Source organism: Nicotiana attenuata, chromosome 6, assembly GCF_001879085.1.
Source record: "Nicotiana attenuata strain UT chromosome 6, NIATTr2, whole genome shotgun sequence".
NCBI lineage: Eukaryota > Viridiplantae > Streptophyta > Magnoliopsida > Solanales > Solanaceae > Nicotiana > Nicotiana attenuata.
In genome coordinates this window covers 26,809,033-26,824,936 of record NC_031994.1, presented here as the reverse complement: position 1 = coordinate 26,824,936, position 15,904 = coordinate 26,809,033, and the positions used below count along the sequence as shown (strand labels likewise).

General features: G+C 39.8%; 1 protein-coding gene across 1 annotated transcript; it reads left to right on the top strand.

The window, feature by feature from the left end:
• Nucleotides 15,093-15,566, top strand: LOC109227714. The gene has a single exon (XM_019392912.1). The coding sequence runs from the start codon at nucleotides 15,093-15,095 to the stop codon at nucleotides 15,564-15,566; it is 474 nt and encodes a 157-aa protein (XP_019248457.1).

Genomic DNA, 15,904 nt, shown 5'->3' with positions numbered 1-15,904 from the left:
TATCAGAAGGTAAAGGAAACAGTTTCAGATTCACATAAGGTCTTTTCGGAATGGGTTTCTTGGATGCAATATTTTTGGGTACCTTTGGGGGTATATTATGGCTTATAAGATTTGGGACGATGAGGTTTCATGCAAGGATCTCTCATTGAAAGCTTTGGGTTAAGGACTTGTAGAGTACTAGCAAGGAGAAGTTTTAACTTGAAGGCAATTCGAAAGGAGCTCGAAGAAATAGGACACCTTGGTTGTAGATTGGATCATCATGGTGGCGGATATGATCGGCTCTTTTGGTTCTTATGATGTGGCGAGACCTTACCGATGTCTTGTGGCAATACTCTTGGTTATGGCGACTTGCGGGACTTGTTTGAGTTAGTTGGATTCGATTATGATGATTTCTACCATGGTTTGAGATAGATACTTTCTACCGGCATGAGGAGTATGTTTCATACTTTGATTTTCTCCTGGATTGGATCAAATGGAAGGTATCTAGCTAATTGAGTATGTATCTTCTTGTGACTCAGAATTGATAATGGGATTCTCGTGCTTTCATTTGATCGTATGTTAGAGGCAGTGCGTCATGTGGGATCGAGATTTGCAGGTGCAAATTTACAGTTCTATTTTGAAAGAAAGGTCATGAGTTCTAGACATCATGGACAATTTAAGATATTTAAAAGAATGTTGGCACTATGTGGTATCACCTGAGATGACTGTACATTTCAAAAGGCGCATTATGTTTTGAATGCTTCATTGGTATTGCGGTACTCGCCTGTTGATCGACTGATGATGTTCATATTTTGCTATGTGGCACAGAAGAATGGTAGGAGTATTTCTCATGAGATGAATGTGTATGAGGGAGGTGTTAGTCAGTCGAGTGATGGAGTTGGGATTGAATATGGTGATTTTAGCATTCTTTTGATTTGGAGATGGGGAGACTCAAAGGTGGACTATTCCTTGGTTGCGGGCAGTAAAGGTATGTGAAAAGGTTGACGACTGGCAATATGCATTATGGTTAGGGTATTGTAGACTTTTGGGGGGTTATTTATCTATTTGTGGATGACCGAAATTGATTTTGGGCCCCATTGGTAAGCCTAATGAGGGCGTGTATTCTACACCGGGTCAGATTTGTTGACTCAACGCTTCTATTGTTGAGGTATGTGTCATTTGATTAGAGCCGAGCTTGTTCGCGTTCTGATATGTTTTATGTGTTACTCTTATATGCTATGATGGGTTGTGATTGGTTGGGTATTTTCACTCGTGGTGCGTTCTGTCTGGTCTTGTGGCAAAATTTGAGCGAAATGGTTCTTTGGGTGTTGAATGGTTGATTGCGCCTTGGTTATGGTCTTACCGGGTCGTGGTATATTCTGCTATTCGTTTCTCCATAGTTATGGTCATGCACTTTATATATTTGATGTTAATTTGCGTATTGTAGTTGATTTTGAGCATTATGAATCAAGGTATTTTATGTGGACCGATGTTTAGATTGGGTCATTCATTGTAGGCGAAGTTATGTTGGGATATGACCCTTTGGGTTGGTTTTGTGCATCTTAGTTTTATTATGTGTGATGGGTTCGTGGATGCACTTGTGGTGGCACCCGTTGAGCTTGTGGAACGGTTCTCTCGTTTGAGTTATTTCCAATTTTGGGTACATTTGACTTGTTGCTTATGGGTGCACGGATTGCATGGGTTGTGGTTTTGTGTTGTATGGGAGTAGCATATCGGCAACTTGTATTTGATGAGATGAGGTCACTGGACCTGGAACGAGTGCTATCGGATTTTATTACGATATATTTGGAAGAATAATGTCACTAGCTAGCTTAGAACTTGGGCTATGGTTCTTGTTCAGTGAGAGAGCCCCACACCTTATTGATCTGATGAGTGGTTATGAGTTTTTGCATGCTTCTTTCACCATTGGCAGCGTACGAAGGGTCAAAACCAGGTTTTATTTGATATGAGGTTTGTTATCGGTACCGGGTTTGTTATTGAGTAGTTAATATGATTGGAAGTTATTGCTACAAGTATCTGAGTTATGTGGGAAAAATCATGTGATTATATCTTGGGTTACCGTTATGGGCTAATACAACTTGTTCAGGCTTATATAGTGTTTATATATGAGAACTAGGTCTTATAATGAATTTCGGATGTTGGAAATCGGGCTCCAAGGTTTATGGACTAAGGTTGAAGGAATAATCTTCGGCTATGTTGAGTTGGCGGACTTATATGGATTTGAGTGATGTGGGATCACCTCCGAGTATGTGCATGGTGATTTTATCTCTTTGGAATGACTCTTGGCACGTTCAAGGATGAATGTATGTTTAAGTGGGGGAGAATGTAACCACCCGGCTGGCCGTTTTGACCATGTGCATCCAGTTCGACAGTTTGAGTTCCTGAATAGTTTCATATGATGTATTATGACTTGCGTGAATCGCTGGATTTGGTTTTCGGATGATTCAGAATTGATTTGGAAGAATGGTTCTCAATTTAGAAGCTTTAAGATGGAAAAGTTGACCAAGTTTGACTTTTCTGTATTTGACCTCGGATCGAGGTTTTGATTGTTCCCTTAGGTTTAGATGGTGATTTTGGACTTGGGAATATGCCCATATTTTCATTTTGATGTCTCTAGAAGGTTTTGGCACTATTTGGCAAAAGATAGCAATTTGGAGTTTTGGAAAGTTTATAAGTTTGATCAGGAGTTGACTTTGATGAATCGGGTTCGGATTGTTGATTTGGGAGTTGGAATAGGTTGAATATGTTATTTGTAACTTGTGTTCAAAATTTGAGGTCATTCCGAGTTGATTTGATATGGTTTGGCACGATTTTATGAAGTTGAAAGTTCAAAAGTTCATTAAGTTGGATTTGAGGTGTGATTTATGGTTTTGATGTTGATATGTCTGATTTGATGCCTCGAGTAGGTTTATGTTGTGTTTTGGGACTTGTTGGTATGTTCGGGCGGGGTCCCGAGGGGCTTGGGTGTGTTTCAGATTTATTTTGGAACATTCCGGAGTTTCACACGTTGCTGGTTTTCTGCTGTTTTTTGATGCTCTGGTTTACTTCGCGATCGCGAAGTGTGTTTTGGTCCACTGGTGGTTTGTTCATCACGAATGTGATAGATGGTAGCATTCGCGGAGATTTAGATTGGCTACTATTCGCATTCGCGCATTGGTCAGTATTCTTAATCGCGTTCGCATAAGTCAGTTCGCGTTTGCAGAGCTGTGGCATCTGTGGTCATCACGTTTACATGGTCAGTATCGCTAACACGTAGAGCATTTTGTTGGAAATAGCATTTGTTCTTCGAGATCGCGAAGCAAGTCCCGCGATCGCAATGGGTATTGCAGTTCAGTGGTTATAAAGTACTCTATTTCAGACCTTGAGCTCATTTGATCATATTTTGAGTTCGGGAGCTCTGTTTTGGACGATTTTGGAGAGGATTTTCACCTCATGGAATGGGGTAAGTACTTTTGTCTCTGTTTTTATTATATTCCATGATTCCATCTTCGATTTTGACATTTTATTGATGATTTCAAAAGAGAAACCGGGGGGGGGGGGGTGTCTAAACTTTCCTAAATTGAATATTTGAGATTTGCACATCGATTCAGAGTCGGATTTGAGTGAAATTAGTATGGTTAGAATCTCAGTTGAATGAATTATCGGAATTTGTGAGTTTTTTCGGGTTCCGAGATACGGGCCCGAGTTTGACTTTTTGGATGACTTTGAGCTTTTGATTAAAGATTCGACCTTTTATCATTTGGGTTGGTTTCCTTTGGCATTATTTGATGTTTTTGAGTTGCTTTTGACTAGTTTCGAGCTGTTCAGAGGTTATTATGTGCGGGATGGTATTCTTAGAGTGGTATTTGGCTTGCTCGGTAATTGTTTTGACATGTTTGAAGTAAGTATCTTATCTAAACATGGTTGAGACACTAGTTGCCTGAGTTATTTGTGATAGCTACGTGCTATGGGTGCCCACATGTGTGGGGATTTAGCCCATGTATGAGCACCGGGGTATTTATCCATGTCTAGGGTAGTGCTTAGGCTACGATATTCCTTGAATTGATTGTTAAGCTTTAAGCTTTGATGTTTCTCATATTTGTAGCCGTGTTGTGAACTATTTGATCCATGTTTGAGGTTACATAGAGGACATTTCACTAAATGAACTTGATAATTGCTATTTTCATGAGGAAAGTACCGATTTGAGCTATGAGGTGAACTTTGCGCATGCATACACTTTAGCATGTCACTTATACCAGTCTAGGAGCATGAAATCTGATATTCGTTGGTCATATACATGTATTCTTGTATATTTGCTTCTGTGTGATATGATTTGGACTGGATGCCTGTGACCACGCTGGGCGGATTGTGTTACTGTGGCTGTGATCACGTCAGGTGGATTCTGTTGTTATGCCTGTGACCACGTCGGGTGGGTTGTGATATTGTTCATGTGACCACATCAGGCGGATTGTGATTTTTAGCACGTGAGTTGTCTGTGTGGTTTTTATATTATTAGCACGTGAGTTGTTCGTGCATCACGTGAGTTGTTCGTGCGGATCTAGATATTAATATATAGCACGTGAGTTTTTTGTGTAGCACGTGAGTTGTCCGTGGCTTGATATTATTAGAATATGAGTTATGCGTGCAGCACGTGAGTTGTCTGTGCAGCGTGTGGATACGGATCCAACACCCTTTCATGTTTTTCTCTTGATGGTGTACATGTAGATTGTGAAAAACCGACGGGTTTCTGGTTGATGTGAGCTCTGGGAGAGCTAGTTATTGTTATTCGGATTGGGTTGCACACCGCAACAGGCCTTATTGGCTTATTGTTATTTGGATCGGGTTTGCGCGTCGCAATGGACTGATATTTGGTTATTGCATTTCATCTTTACTTGTAATTTCCTTGATTTTTTACCTGATTTACTTGCATACCTTCTTTATATGCTGGATTGTTGACTGGGTAGAACACTTTAAAACAAATAATTGTGAGCACCAAGGTGGTTTTACCTGTGATTTCCTGATTCGATTATATATTTGTTCCATACTTGTTGAATTTTTTTGAAATGTACAGGTGATAGCGAGTATCATTTATAATTCTTGCTCATATTATCTCGGCGGTTTTAGTTATGATACTTATTGAGTACATAGGGTCGGTTGTACTCATACTACACTTCTGCACCTTACGTGCAGATCTAGGAGGTAATGCTGCTGTGTATGGTGGGAGCTGACCTTGAAGATGTATTTGCTTATGAACATAGCTACCACATGTTCTTGGTAGTTCTAGATTTGGATTCTGTTTATATACATTTCAAACAGATGTTGTAATATTTTCCGATCAGTTTTATAAATTTAAGTCTTAATAGCTCATGACTTGTACTACCAGTCCTTGGGGAATTGTTTAAAAGATCAATTATTTCACTTTTCGACTCTTAACATTATCATTAATTTGTGTTTACTGTTATTGGGTTTACCTAGCAGGTTGGGTTAGGTGTCATCATGACTAGTTGTATTTTGAGTCGTGGCATACACATACGAAACGCTTCAAAAAGGAAAACGGGGCTCAAATATACAAAATAACCGGCTGGGTCGTTCCAGTCATTACACTCGGAACCTTCCCTTTTTTATCCAACTACAGATATCAGAATTATGAACTATTGTTCGCTGATGCGAAGCTCAGAAATGCGAATATGTGGTCACAAATGCAAAGGTCCACCTAAGTCACAAAAGTCGTAAATGCGAGTGAAAGTTTGCAATTGGGGATGTTGTAATGATGATCTCAGCTTCGCAATTCCCCCTTCCCAAAATTTTCAAATACGAGTTAGCATTCGCAAGTACGAACCTCACATTTGCAAGATGAGGCTGCAGCACCAACAATGAAAAACTTAGAAAAACAGCCCGGAACTAATCTGAAACTCACCCGAGCCTCTCGGGAGCACATCCAAACATTCAAACAAGTATATAATTCTTACACGAACTAGCTCATAAGCTCAAAAATCAAAATAACATAAAAATCAACCACTAAAACTCAAGAATTTCAAATGTTCATAACTCAAATTTCTAACTTCTAGTTATAAATGCTGAAACGGCCTAGGGTCACCTGGGACCCAAATCACACATACGTACAAATTCAAAATCATTATACGAACCTACCAAAATCGTCAAAAGACCGATCTGAAGTCGTTCACCAAGAATATTGACCGTGATCTACTCCAACAACATTAAAGCTCTAGAATCAATATTTCTTTATCAAAGCACATCTAAACTTTTCGGAACATAAAATGAACTATGCACACCAGTAATAAAACATCAAATGAAGCTGTTCAAGACCTCAAATCACAAACTGAAAAGCTAAACTACCTATCAGGTCGTTACACGTTAAATCACGCCTGATGTTTTGATCTAATCATTAACTCACTAATTAAAGTAACGGAAGCTAGCTTTATTATAGAGAATATAGATTAACATAACTAGTCTTACAAACTATTGATGATCAGGGGAGGGGGGATTTATAATGCCTTTGAAAATAAACTTTGTGGATTGGTGCATTCAAACTCGCCAGAATTTAAAAAAAAGTTGCCTAAATTAAGAAGGTTAAATATGATTGTCACGACCCAAATCCATAAAAGGTCGAGACACACCTAGCCCTACTGTTAGGCAAGCCCATAAGTGAAACTACTATTTATTTACCCCTTTTTAACATATCTAAAATGGAAGCTTTCCTTTGTAAAGAATAGTTTAAACTAGATTTTGTGCAACCATGACATTTCTTTAAAATAAAGTACCATCATAATAAGAACATCCATAGTGGTGAAAAGAAATGATACATACAGCAATATATAAATGCCAAAGATTCCCCCAAAATGCAGCGTCAGAAGTACATGAGCAATCTAGGGAATATATAAAACTACTACAACTACTGTCTGAAAGTAATAAGCAGAATAGTAAATAAGGTAGAGGGAGACTCCGGTGAATCAGATTGTAGCAAGGCAAGAAACTCACCACTAAGGCTTCGTAAAGATCATCTACGCACCCGCATGATCACTGGTAGTACCTGTCTTAGTACTTTCACATCAGTGCAGAAGTGTAGTTTGAGTACGAAAAATAACGCATACCCAATAAGTATCTAGTCTAACCTCGAAACAGTAGTGACGAGGGGTCGACTTGACACTTACTAGAGGTTAATAATAATATAAGTGTATAAAGTAGACATGGTGAGTATACAACAAGTATCAATGAAGCAAATAAGAGCAACCACAATAACTAAAATCAGGAGTTTGTATCACATCCCAACATATCATAACTGGTCGTGAAGGCGCTAACTCATTTAAACCCAAACCAGAGCCCATTTTGATTATTAAGCATGAAGTTGCCAAGGAGAACGACCCGATCCCATTAGAATAGTGGTACTCAACACTGCCAAGGGGAACAACCCGTTCCCATAAGAATTGTTTACACCTAATGTTTTCGTACGTAAGAGTACGCCGTAAGTCAATTGATGTAAGCTCATAAATGAAATCATCTTTGAAAATTATACAAATTTAGTTAATCATGTTAACTTGGAGGTTACAAATATTTAAGTTCTTGAATACCAAGTACCAAGAGGGTTTGAAGGCTTAGAAGATAAATGAATTAAAGAAAATAAGTTTCATCGAAAGTCGACAAGTTGGAAATGTTATAACATGTACTTTTGAGGTGAGACCAGGGTGCTTAAAATTATAAGGAGATTATATTATGAGTTATTTTAGTCATAAGATAGTCGTGTGTTATTTTTTGAAGTCAAGCAATTGTGGAGCAAAAGTTGAAAAAGGTCATCACAAGTTAAATTCATAAATGTGTTGAAACTTAGGTCAAATGTAGATGAGCTTTTCTCCTAATATACTTGGAATTAGGGTATGATCTACCTACCAATTTGGATATCTACGAGTCTAGTTTTTAATGTATTAAACCATTCATCGATATGACATATGAGTAGTGAGATATTTGTATTTTTGCGAGACCGTGCATGCAGCTCCCAATGGGAACCACTTAGGCGGTGGACGACCCTTGAACAATTCAAAGGGCTTGGACGGCTTATTTTTGGTCATTTTCGACCAAGGACAGTTCCCAAACTCTCTCAACACCTATATAACAGTTCTCAAGGGTTCCAAGTTGAATCCAAGGGTGTTTTACCTAAACCTAACCTCAAAAGTTAGCCTAAGTGAAGAATAGAGTCTCTATGGTGCTGTGATGTGATTAAGGTTTCTTGTAAGCTAAGAGAAGCTTTGGTTCGAGTTTTTTTCCAGATTATTCAAGGTATTTATAACACCCTATTTCTTGGTATTAATCTTATCTATGTGTTTGTAAGTTATTTGGATGAAGAATTACAAGATAGAACTTGAAGTTGTATAAGAAATTATTGTCTCTTATTAGACTATTTTTGAGTTGTGTATATGACTTCATATAGCTGGAAATTGTGGGGGAATAGCTTGTTTATAATTATGTTTGTAAATATTTTGAGTATGTCGATGATGTTGTAAATAGGAGAAGAATCAACAACACAACACCTAGAAGTTGTTCATGTCGTTGTTTTATCTTGTGGGGCTGTTTGAAGTTACTTTTATGATGGATATATGGTTGGAATGTCATGTAAATATATATGTTTATATGGTGGACCTATTGATGGTGTTGTAAGTACAGGGGAGATGGGAAAAGAGTTGGGATTTTATTCCAATCCAAGCTTGCCGCTCGTCGTGTTAAATAGCAGTTTTGTGTGTGACGTTTGTGCACTTATTGTTGTGTATATTGATTGATGTTGTTGGGATGTTGGTATATGGTATAGGCGAAGGCCATTGTTACAGGAGAGATGCTGCCCAAATTTACATAAATGAGCTACTAGCTTAAGTTACGGACTTAGCTTTTACTCGGCACCGATTTTAAATCTCCTTATGCTATGGTAGACTGAGTTGCGTTGTTTGAAGAGTTGCTTGGAAGCTATTAAGGACTCAACAAGGTTAATGTATGTTAAGGATAAACCTTTTATTCATTTTGTCATGATCTCATAACTGCACGTGTTTGATAGCGAGACATAAAGAGAAGTTCGTATTCCTGAATTTATTAACATTATCCTAGTCTCATAAGTTACAGTATTCTGCCATATTGGGAATTTCTATTCGGTTAAGTATTGTCTTCTTTCGGTCTAGAGAGTAGAGGGTCTATATATATATACAATATGACTATATTTTCACCACAACCAGCTATAATCGATGGGCAGGCCCCTATTGGGCAGCCTCTGATCAGATGGTAAGTTATATACCGAGCCTACTATAGACGAGCGCCTATGAGCGAGCCCAGAATGGCCGAGATACAGATCCTATTATGGCCGAGCGCCTATGAGCGAGCTTACTATGGCATATCAGCTGTACATACCGAGCTTTATAAGGACGGAAAGCTATTTTAGTTACTGTATTGAGAGAGTTGAGTCAGTATCACCAAGAAAGCATATCTTCAGATTGTCTTTGACTCCCAGTTACTTTCAATTATTATATTATCAGTTCACTTTCGACTTCAAGTTATTTTGTTACCTTACATACTCGGTACATTATTTCGTACTAACGTCCCTTTTGCTGGGGACGTGATGTGCCGTAGAATTTTGGCACATTTGATACCAATTACTTAGATTTTAGCTCGTCTTTTAATGCATTTTTAGTTAATTCTTATCAAGTTTGGTTGTTTTGTAGTGCATGAGCTTGAAGACCCAAAAATATAGAAAAGAAGTCAAAATGTCACAAAAGGATAGAAATGCTGCAGGTATGCGACCTCATAAATCACATGCGGACCGCATAAGTCAAATGTCGATCACAAACTGAAGCATACTTATTGCCCAAATGAAGAGAAGAATATGCGGTCCATTATGCGGTCGCATAACACTTTTGCAAGCCGCATAATGACCGTACAATTCCAGTGGAAGAAGCTTCTCAACATGATTTGCGATGAGATAATGCGGTCGCATAACAGATATGCGGACCGCATAACTCATATGCGGTGGAAGCTTGGAATTGGTGACTAACAAGTCTGTGACGTGAATGGAGATTATGCGGACCGCATATATGGTCTGCGACCATTATGCGGTCGCGAAAGCTGTCTGCAGGGGAGATTTTGTTCGATGTTGACCATGACTTTTGGTCCACTATAAAAAGAATAACTAGGGTTTTTGTGGGGTATTCAAGTCTGAAAAAGGTCCTACATAGAGAGCATTGAATACTCCATTAATTTTGGAAAAATCATAAGGAGAAAATACTACTCAATCATTGGAATATATTGGGTAGTCATTTAGAAACCATTTGCATATCAAAAGGACCATCCATTACAAATATATCATATTAACACCAATAACATTATATTTCATTGATGGGGATACAACCTTGGTTTCCTTAATCAAATTATTCACATTCTCATAACAAAATTAGTTATCTTCTTAACTCTCAATTATATCATTATCTTGTTACATCAAAGGAATATAATTACGACCTAAGTCAAGTTCCACACTACTCAAGTAAGCTTTTCACGCCTATTCCCTGTGGGATTCGACCCCAACCTTGTTGGGTTAGTATATTTGACACCGACTGCCTTACATTATTTAATCAAAGTGTAATTTGAGCGTATCAAATTTTGGCCCCGTTGCCGGGGAATATGGTTTTGAAATTACTAATTAGTGTGTTCTTTACTTCACGTCTTCTTCTATTCCATTACACTTTGCTTGTTTTGCTTGGTGTTGATAGGAAAACATGGCCAAATATGAGGACGAAGAAAATCCTTTTGCGGACATAGATGAGTACATTGAGGATACAAAATGCTATTGTACCTCCGAGAGTTGACGCTGCCACTTTCAAGGTGGAACACTGTTTAATCCTAATGCTCAAAGCAGAGGGGTTTTTCAGGAATTCCACCGACGATGATCCAACACAACATCCCCAAAAACTTCTTGGGTGTGTGTGCGATGCACAAGCAGGACAACGTCTCAGATGATGCCCTAAGATTGAGGGTGTTCAAGTTCTCACTGACTGGAGAGGTGAGTAAATGGATTCAAAATTTACCACCAAACTCAGTCCATTCAACTTGTCCGAGCATTCTTAGCTAAATGATTCCCGCAAAGCAAGAAATCTGAACTCCAGGATAAAATTTTCTTTTTCAAGCAACTATCGGGAGAACATCTACATGAGGCATGGGATAGATTCAAGTTATATTTGGTGAGGTCACCGAATCATGTTTTTCTGGATTCTATATTGTTTGAGAAATTCTACATGGGTTTGGATGCTATGAACCAATCTATAGCCAAGAATGCAACTGATGGATCTTTCATGGATAAAACATTTGCAAGGATCACACAAATCCTTGATAAAATGGCAAAACACAACCAAGCTTGGCACTCAGAGGACACCATAGGTGGAATTGCATATGGTACTCCTTTCTTGAGCAACATGATTAAGGAGAACCAAGAAAGAGATCAAGTAATTGCCGGGCTTGCCACCAACGTCAATGTGTTGCCAAAGATGTTCACTGAAAGCCAAACAAAAAAGGTAAATGTGGTGGAAGATGTTCAACCCACATCAAATGAAAATTATGAGGAAGCAAATTATGTCAAAAACTCTCAAGGAGGTTATAAATGCAACATTACCAAGGTTCAAGACAACAAAACCAATAGAGGCCTAACCCGCAAGGGCAAGGCAACCAACAGTGGCGAAATGACCAAGGTAGTTCAAATCAAGGGAATTGGAGTAACAACAACAATAACTTATCAGAGTTCAAACCCTTATGTTCCACCAGAGGGGCAATATTCAAATCAAGTTTCCTCAAGTGATTCCAAGTTGGAGAACATGCTTGAGCGGGTATTGCAAAATCAAGATAGGTCCAACACTTCAATGTGGAATAAGACCGAGCTTGTCGGCTCTAATACTGCATCTATTCAAAAGTTGGAGATGAAAATGAGAGATCTCTCAAGAGAGCAAATTCCAAGTCAAAAGGGGACACTCCCAAGTGACACAATTGCAAACCCAAAGGGTAGTGGGAGTCGTCCAACTTCTCATTGCATGGCAATTACTACTCGGAGTGTGGAAGTACTTCAAGGAGAGAGTGAACTAGTGGTTGAAGTAGAAGATTCCGAACAAGAAGTTGAGGCACAAGTTGAAGTCCCAATTGTTGTTGAAGCTAAAAAGGTCCCGGAAGAATTGAAAGTTCAAGAAGTGAACCGGGAAGAGGTTAAGGAAAAGGTGAAAGAGACGCCAAAAACTCTAGCACCACTTCCTAGACCCCCCCTCCTTTCCCTCAAAGACTTGATAGGAAGGTTGATAGTAGCAAACTCGAGAAGTTCAATGACATTCTCAAGCAATTATCGGTAAATAATCCATTTGTGGAAGCATTTCAAGAGATGCCAAGTTTTACTAAGTATTTGAAACACTTGATCACCAAGAAGAAAACTACCAAGAATGAAGTGATGAATGTGAATCGCTGGGTTAGTTCCATCCTTGCAACAACTACCGTTCAAAAGAAAGAAGACCCGGGAGCTTTTACCATTCCATGCACTATTGAGGCGTCCAATTTTGCAAGGGCTCTTTGTGATAATGGGGCTAGCATCAATTTAATGCCTCTTGCTATTTACAAGCAAGCGGGGTTAGGTATGCCGAGGCCTACAAGTATGAAGTTGCAAATGGTCGATCGTTCAATAAAGAGACTGGTGGGAATTGTTGATGATGTGCTTATGAAAGTGGTAAAATTCCTCCTCCCCGCCGACTTTGTGATCCTTGATTGTGTTGTTGACATAGAGATCCCTATCATCTTGGGGAGACCATTTCTTGCTACCGGAAGAGTACTTATGGATACGGAACGAAATGAGATCAAGTTCCGAGTCAATGATGAAGAGGTCGCACTCCAAGCGAGCAAGGGTGTGAAGTTGCCAAATGCATATGAAAGCATCTCAGTAATTGATGTTTTTGATGAGGTAGAGGACAAAATTGAAGTGAAGATGGACGAACAATGCCTTGGTGAGGCATTGGCGGCTATTTTGGTAAATTTTGATGGTGAAGATATGGAGGGGTACATGGAATGAGTGAATGCATTAGAAGGACTTGGGTCCTACACCTATGCTCCAAAGAAACTTTCTCTTGACTTAGAGAATAGAGTTACTCCTCCCGCCAAGCCTTCAATTATTGAGCCGCCGCAACTTGAGCTCAAACCACTTCCACCGCACTTGAGGTATAGATTTCTTGGCTCTAATGACACTCTACCGGTAATCGTTTCTTCTTTTTTGAATGATGTGCAGGTAGAACAATGGTTGAATATCTTGAGGGAGCATAGGCAAGCTATTAGGTGGACAATAGCGGACATCCGAGGGATTCATGTCGGAATTTGTGAACACAAGATACAATTGGAGCAAGAGAGTAAACCCAGTGTGGAGCATCAACGAAGGTTAAACCCTTCCATGCAAGAGGTGGTAAAGAAAGAAATCATCAAGTGGTTAGATGCCGGGGTAGTCTATCCCATTGCCGATAGTTCTTAGGTGAGTCCGGTACAATGTGTGCCAAAGAAAGGAGGCATGACCGTGATTGAAAACGATAGAAATAAGCTCACCCCAACGAGAACAGTGATCGGATGGAGAGTTTGCATGGACTACCGGAAGCTAAATAGTGCTACGTACAAGGACCATTTCCCTATGCCTTTTATTGATCAAATGCTTGATCGGCTAGCAGGAAGGTCATTCTATTGCTTCTTGGATGGATATTCCGGCTATAACCAAATCAATATCGCATTGGAAGATCAAGAGAAGACGTCATTCACATGCCCATATGAGACTTTTGCTTTTAGCCACATGCCATTTGGGCTATGCAACGCTCCAACTACTTTCCCATGGTGCATGATGCCAATCTTCTCGGACATGGTGGAAGATTTCTTAGAGGTGTTTATGGATGACTTCTCGGTAGTGGGTGATTCCCTTGAGCATTGTCTTGACAACCTTAGGCAAATTCTCAAAAGATGTGAAGAAACAAAACTTGTGCTAAATTGGGAGAAATGCCACTTCATGGTGGATGAGGGTATTGTTTTGGGCCACAAAATTTCCAAACAAGGCATAGAGGTTGACCGGTCAAAGATCGAGATCATTTCCAAGCTTCCTCCACCTACTTCAGTAAAAGGTGTCCGAAGCTTTTTGGGGCACGCCGATTTTTATAGGCGTTTCATCAAGGACTTCTCCAAAATTGCAAAACCCATGTGCAAACTCCTTGAAAAAGATGCAAAGTTCATATTTGATGAGAAGTGTCTCAAGGCCCTTGAGGAATTGAAAGAAAAGCTCACCACTGCACCTATTATTGTCACACCCAATTGGTCTCTACCATTCGAACTCTTGTGTGATGCTAGTGGTGTAGCTATTAGGGCGGTGCTTGGCCAACGTCACAAAAAGATCCTTCAACCTGTCTACTATGCAAGCAAGACACTTCATGGCGCCCAAATGAATTACACTGTGACTGAGCAAGAACTTCTCGCCATTCTCTATGCGTTTGAAAAGTTTTGGGCTTATTTGTTGGGGTCCAAAGTGATAGTTTACACTGATCATGCTGCTCTTCGTTATCTTATGGCGAAGAAGGATGTCAAACCAAGATTGATTCGGTGGGTCCTTTTGTTGCAAGAGTTTGACTTTGAAGTCAAGGATCAGAAAGGGATAGAAAATCAAGTTGCGGATCACCTATCTAGGCTTGAGGTTGAGGAGCAGGGAGACCAAAAGAAGACCTTGAGATCAATGATTATTTTCCAGATGAGCACATATTAGCATTGTTTGGCACATTCTCTCCTTGGTATGCCGACATCGCTAACTTCTTGGTTAGTGATCTTATTCCCGATGGATTGGAGACTTATCAAAAGACAAAATTCTTGCGGGAATGTAGGCAATACTACTGGGAGGAACCCTTTTTGTTTCGAATTTGTGCCGACAACATCATTCGACGGTGTGTCCGGAAGATGAAGTTATGCCAATTCTCAAAGCATGCCATGATTCTCCGGTTGGGGGTCATCATGGAGGAAACCGGACCGCTGCAAAGGTGCTCTAATGTGGCTACTATTGGCCATCGATCTACCAAGACGCAAATCAAATGGTTAAGGCATGCGATCAATGTCAAAGACAAGGGTCAATATCTAAAAGACATGAGATGCTTATGAATTTTGTACTGGAGGTCGAGATCTTTGATGTGTGGGGGATAGACTTTATGGGCCCTTTTGTGAGCTCCTATGGCATGACCTACATCTTAGTGGTGGTGGATAACGTCTCCAAATGGGTCGAGGCAATCGCCTTGCCCAACAATGAAGCAAGGAGTGTAACCGCATTCTTGAAGAAGAACATATTCACGCGGTTTGGTACCCCGAGGGCTATCCTGAGTGATGGTGGTTCTCATTTCTGCAGCAAGGCTTTCGCTGGGCTGCTTGAAAAGTATGGTGTAAAACACAAGAGGCCACGCCCTATCATCCTCAGTCGAGTGGTCAAGTCGAAGTTTCTAATAGGGAAATCAAAACATCCTAGCAAAAACCGTCAATGCAAACCGGACCGACTGGTCAAGGAAGCTAGATAATGCATTATGGGCATATCGCACAGCATTTAAGACTCCCATTGGCACTTCACTGTACCGGTTAGTTTTTGGCAAAGCATGTCACTTGCGAGTGGAGCTTGACACAAAGCCATATGGGCATTGAAGAAGTTGAATCTTGACTGGGACGAGGCTTCTAATATGAGAATGACACAACTCAATGAGATGGAGGAATTCCGTCTCCATGCCTATGAGAGTGCAGCCATGTACAAGGAGAGAATGAAGTTTGTCCATGATAAGAAGATATTGAAGTGGGAGTTCAATTCCGATGACTTGGTCTTACTCTTCAATTCAAGACTCAAGTTTTTTTTGGAGAAAACTCA

Bases quoted from the DNA above. Each gene is read 5' to 3' on its own strand.
- LOC109227714 (XM_019392912.1), top strand. From the start codon at position 15,093: ATGGTTAAGGCATGCGATCAATGTCAAAGACAAGGGTCAATATCTAAA.